Genomic DNA, 6,043 nt, shown 5'->3' with positions numbered 1-6,043 from the left:
ATATTGGTTATAAATAATATAAATACAGTTGTACATACATTTTCAAAAAAATAAAAAATAAAAAAATATATTAAATTTTTACTAAAGTAGATATGTACACGTTTGATCGTATTTTTAAAAATGGAAAGTTAGGGGAAAGCTAAAACAAAAAAAAAATTTCTCTGTTATTGAAATTAATTAAGTTCATTAATTTTTTATGATGTCGCTCATTAAATTGAATTAAATAAGTGTTTTGTTTCATAATACTTTGTTTTTTTTTCTATATACATATTTAGTTGTCATTTGCTATTTAATTTGTATTTATTTAATACTTCAGCCGTCACGATACGGTAGATACAAATATTGTAACAAAACAAGATTTTATGTATAATATGATGTATCTATAGCAAAATAAGGTTTTGTTTCGAATGGCACCGCCTCCAAAAATAACTGTTTGGGTATTGTAAATATTTAATTCACAATAATTTAATATATTTCTCATCTACGTACATTATAAAACGTATTGTTTTTAAGTTTTGTGTTATGTATATCAGGTGGAATTTTTGAACTAACTCTATATTTTATTTTTTCTAAAAAATTTACAAATAATAATTCGACTTCATTGTGTTTTCACACAAATTATAAAGTAAACATAATAACAAAACACATAATTATATAATGTTTGTTTTTGTTGTGAATTTGAAGTTCAATTCTGTGACGTTGACAACAAAGTGTTTGTAGCTACATTGTTTATGTAGGTAGATAGATTTTTAATATGAATATTAAATGAGTGTTTTTTTGTACTCTCTTTTTATTATTGTTATATAAAGTCAGATTTATATATAAACACCTGATTGTTAGTGTTCACCATAACCACCACAGGTATTTGCATTTTAAGAAACATTAAGTACAAACATGTTATGTATTATCGTATTGTGTTTTACCTGATAATACTCTGACTCACTTGCCCATCAAACTAAAATAAATCAATGTACAGTATTGCTATTACGCAGCAGAATCACTGTTCATTGAGTTAATTTAGACGAGTTTCCACGATATCATTTCAATTCATAAGATTCACACCTTCATTTATAATTTTAACTTAGACTACTATGCTTGGTATATTTGCCTTTAAATTTACGTAATTCTACTATAGAGATTATTGTTCATACTACATATAATATTTCTTTACACTTATTAATATTTTTTTCTTTATCGTGTATGATGCAATAGGAAAGAGTCCTGTGTAAGCATCGGTTATCAGTTATATTATTTATCATTACACCAGTAGCCTGGGATCAGTGACGTTTGGCGTTCAAGATAAATACAGATTCTGACCTTTCGAGTAACATTAGAACATTCAAGTATATATTTTATTTAAAAATTTACTAACCGCCAATTTATATGTATAGATATTACATAATTTTCTTTTTAGTATTGTTTTAAATAAAGGTCAAAATTTAGGAAGTTTTTAATGAAACTTTAGCGTATTGCTGCAAACGTTGCCTAAATATTTTATTTAATATAATACTAATAGTAACTGAGGCGCTGATCTTCATTCCGTAATTAATTACTAGATGGCGCTTAACAGTTTTAGTTATTATTGATCAATAGTATTGCGACTGTTTGGTGAATATTTCATTTTATTGTAGAAATAAAGTGTTCGTAACTTATATAAATACAAGAAAACTTTTTTTTGCAACATGTAGATTATATTCTAAGAGTGAGAAGAGGAAGAACAATTCAATATACGAATGTCAGTATTAACAAATCTATAATAATACATGTCTTTTATGTATAAAAATATTTTTATTACTAATATTTAAAATATTGATCTTAATGTATTTTTGTAATTATATTTGATTGTCGGTACGGTACAGTTAACAAACTCAACCAAAAGCTTTCAGTCCGAGCTTTCCGCTAGATGGCGATACGTAGGGTAAACTTTTTCTATTTTAAGCTTGGGAGAAAGAGATTCATTCACTAGATGGTGCTACTTGTTTCATTCTCAATATTTTCAAGGTAACTTTAAGTAAATTTTAATCTTTCAATATGATGATGATTCAACCTTTAGGAGGACGTACTTAAATAAAGTGTATTTTGATTTTAGCGTTGCGATATTTTAATATAGTTCTGTAAAATGATGATTCAAAAGCCTCCTTGAATAAGGTATATTTGATATCATTGATTTGCATAATAATCAGTACGGGACAGATTGGCAGACAGATCTATTCACTCACGAAGGCGTGCCCTCCACGTCAATTAATTTATTTTTAATAAAATACAATTTTATTCTGTGCTCGACACAAAGACATCTTGTAAATACGAGTAGTATGTCACTCACACCAATAATGATGTATTGTGGATGGCGCGCCTTCGTGTGTGATGGATAAGGATATTTTAGGACTCTAGGTTTTTTGTTCAAATTATATTTTTAATTTTTTTTTTTATTTTTGTCTAAGTTATACTTTTAATATTGGTCGAGCATGGTCAAGTCAGCTCTGGAAGCTTAATTGATTTTTATGATATTGAAGTTTTTTCTCGATCAAAAAAATTTACACTTCAAGAAGATTGTATTTTGAATATCAAACATAGACGCATCCAACTTTTTACAACATACGTAATTAGACATGTAAAAATATAAAAACATTTACACATAAGTAATATAAAAAATAATCTTGATCAATCGTGTCTTTCTTAAGGTTAAAATAAACACGTTCTTTAAACTCAATCCCATTTATTTCAATATGAAGGGATTTTTAGTTATACCAAATAAGTAACATTTTCTCATACTTCACCACAATATTGTTACAATAATTGAAACGTAAAGCCAAGCTCATTAACGTCACCTCGCTACGTGTATACGCGTCATTATGATTTCATGTAATTTAAATAAAACTAATTTGTATTAGTAGTTGATGAATACATTATTTTAAATGCAACAATTGTTTCACAAGTTTACCAAATTAGTTAAATTATTATGTTTCAAATTACAATCAAATGCAGTCGCTATCAAAATATTAGCCAGAATTATCGATGTTAATGACATTTGCAATTTTTATTTATATTATTATAATCAATTTAATTTCAAGAACTTTGAACTATTTTTATATACCGTTATCATATTGATACGCTTGAGTGACGGAGGAAAGGAGAATAAGTTACGTCAATGTGATAATTCATATTATGAATATTGATTACTCTAAATAACAATTGCTTATTAAAATTATTATTAAATAAAATTTAAAATATGTGAAAGTATATCAGATTCGATGTGTGTCTACGTTAAGTTTATACCAGCTCAGTCCTCAGTTCTGTGTCACTGTAAACAGGAAAGTTACTGAGCACGCGCGGAGGCTACGGTGTCAGAGGTCCGCGCCCTTAACCTCTTTAATATTTATCACTACGTCTACTTGGTATTGTTTGTATACTTTAACATTGTTTCCAGAGGCATCCAAGTTATGTGTTAAAGTTATCATTATGTATTTTGTTACTTATGTCACTTTTGATTAAGTCACTTTTTGTGAAATACTTGTGCTGTATAAATATAGGTTTCGAAAATGAAATGCAGTAATAAGTTTTATAATAATATTTTTTTATTAAATTACTCTTCTGTAATTGTTCACATATTGTGAAATCTTTTTAACGATAATAAAATAACAATCCGAACCCACTCAAAGTCGGCAAGGCTCGATACATCTCTTTACAATAATATTATTCTTTAATATCACAAATATACTTAACAACTATATTGATTAAAGCTTTCAGTTTGAACTTACGAGCTAAGTTTCTTAAACGTACACTTAAGTTGTGAGATCTAAAGTTTTCTTTTCAACACGTTAACTTAAATTATGGATGAGGGCGGACACTTGGGGGGCGTGCGGCTCCTAGCGGTGCTGGAACAGATGTGACCGCGGAACCGGGTCCGCCCGCTCCGAGCACCGCTATTTACCACGGGCGCCACACTGATGAGCTCTTCGTGAAACTGCTGTTAGTGGAGCAGTCCAAAGGTACGGCAGTGTGCATTGGCACTGGTGAAGATGGAGGAGAGGGTGTCACATAGCCGGATGAGGAAGACACGGTGGAGAGAGCCGGGCTGGGTGGGCTCGCCGGTGGAGTGTCGGTGCCGGCTGCAGCACGCTGGATATCATTCAACTTGTGTCCAAGGTGGGTCATCAGCTGTGTGCCAAGCCTCACATCCACTCCAGGGATGGAAGCCAAGCACCGGGATACTTCATTGGCTGCATGAGTAAATCCAGCTCTAAAGCGATCGGCGTCCACAGTTGGGTTCAGTGACAGCCGACGTTGACGACGAAGTTTGTGAAGATGACGAACTGTTAATTCCAAAATGTCAGCTTTCTCCAGTTTAGCGACATTTTCGCCTTCCGATTGTAGAGCGCTGACCATGAGTTCCTTGAGTTCGTCGAGACAGCGGTTGATGCGAGCGCGTCTTTTGCGCTCGAGCATCGGTTTCATCACTTTGCGATATTGATAAGTACGCGAGACTGGCTGCGGACCGTCATCCGTAAGCGGATACGCGAGATCGTAAGACATGGTAGACATTTGTGTGTGAGTAGTGAGTGAATGCGTTAGCGTTGAGCGTTGAACGCGGAATGCGGTGTGACGGTCGAGCGGGGGCTTATATAGGGAGCGGAGGGCGCGCGATCGTGGGAACGCGCAGAGCCGTCGAGTTCCCACACGCGCCACCTGTGCGGAGCAGCTGCCGCCGGGGCGCGGGGGGACACGCGCCGCGCCGCGCGTGCGCGCCGTAAACAATCGCCGGCGCGGGCGCACGCCGCGACGCCTGGCCCCAGTAATTGTTGCTCATTGCTGCCATGGATAGAATATGCACTATTAAGTTTCCTATTTAGAAAATATCACAGCTATTTAGGAACTCTAGCGGTTACATGCTTGCAAGTTGATAGATTATGGCTCTACTCGAGTTTAACTTTATTCTGTGTTGCTTTTACCTTACAGATATAAGAACTGTGTATCTGTGATTATCATTTTATTTCATCACTTTGATTAATTTATAAAAAATAAAACTGAAGTATTTACAAATAAACTTAAGCTGGAACACATTTGATGTGCGCATGTAGCATAGGGTTTCTTATATGTACCTATCTTAATTGTACTTGCAATTAATTGAAGTGTAGATTTATAATGTACATCATAAGTCGAAATTGAGGCAATCAATCAACCAGTGGGCGCCATGTACAATAGCTAGCTTCAATTATAAACTGCTACCGTTGGCGTTCATCAATCATGGATCATGCGAAGTAATAATTATTGACAGATAGAATTACAGACGATGTTGCATTCGGTCCAATAAAAGTATCCACTAATGACGCGAAGCTCGAAGCAAAGCCGTCATCGATATTAAGAATACGTTTTGCAACAAGGCTTTTGTGTGCGTCACGTGGCAAGGATTAAGGTGTCGGTGTGCGTGCGGCGTCCGCGCCGGTAGCAGTTCACGGGATGGGCGCATTACTCAGGCACGAGTGGGCGGTCACCCACGCAGTCAGCGCTGAGAAATTGTCCACACAGAAATGTGCCGACGCTTCTTATGTACCAGTTAAATTATCACATGCTTACTTTCTCCGAAAAACACCTACGTGTAGGTTTATCAAATGAATTATCAGTTCTGTAATGCACCGGCATCAGCGTGAGCACTAGAGCACCTATTTATAAAATGATTATTACTCGAAGCGAATGTGCGTCACCTCACTTATATGTGAACCGTTTTACTTTGTTTACCTTAGTATATTTTTTTCTATAACATCTTAAGAAATCTTATATTAAAATACACGTCTAGTAGAAGACTTTATTTAGATTTGTTATCCGCTCTTACGTATACGATTCAAGTATAATTAGTACTTCCTAATAGTCCGAGATTAACAAACATCAAATAATAAACAGCTTAATGATCATTCAGTTCGATAATGATTGTGATAGCGTATCAGCGGTCACTATCAATGCTCATCATGTAACGCAGTCATTAAATACAATACAATTAAAAATCACGCATAGCTAAAACGGTTTTTATATCATATGATAGAAGTAA

The 6,043-nt window shown here is 34.2% G+C and overlaps 1 protein-coding gene across 1 annotated transcript; it reads right to left on the bottom strand.

The window, feature by feature from the left end:
* Positions 1-3,553: 3,553 nt before the first annotated feature.
* On the bottom strand, positions 3,554-4,610 carry LOC113400406 (enhancer of split mbeta protein-like). The gene has a single exon (XM_026639961.2). The coding sequence runs from the start codon at positions 4,540-4,542 to the stop codon at positions 3,928-3,930; it is 615 nt and encodes a 204-aa protein (XP_026495746.1). The 5' UTR covers positions 4,543-4,610; the 3' UTR covers positions 3,554-3,927.
* Between the last annotated feature and the right edge of the window lie 1,433 nt (positions 4,611-6,043).

Source organism: Vanessa tameamea, chromosome 17 (genome assembly GCF_037043105.1).
Source record: "Vanessa tameamea isolate UH-Manoa-2023 chromosome 17, ilVanTame1 primary haplotype, whole genome shotgun sequence".
Classification (NCBI taxonomy): Eukaryota; Metazoa; Arthropoda; class Insecta; order Lepidoptera; family Nymphalidae; genus Vanessa; species Vanessa tameamea.
The sequence above is the reverse complement of the archived record's forward strand: the minus strand, read 5'-3'. Positions and strand labels throughout refer to the sequence as shown.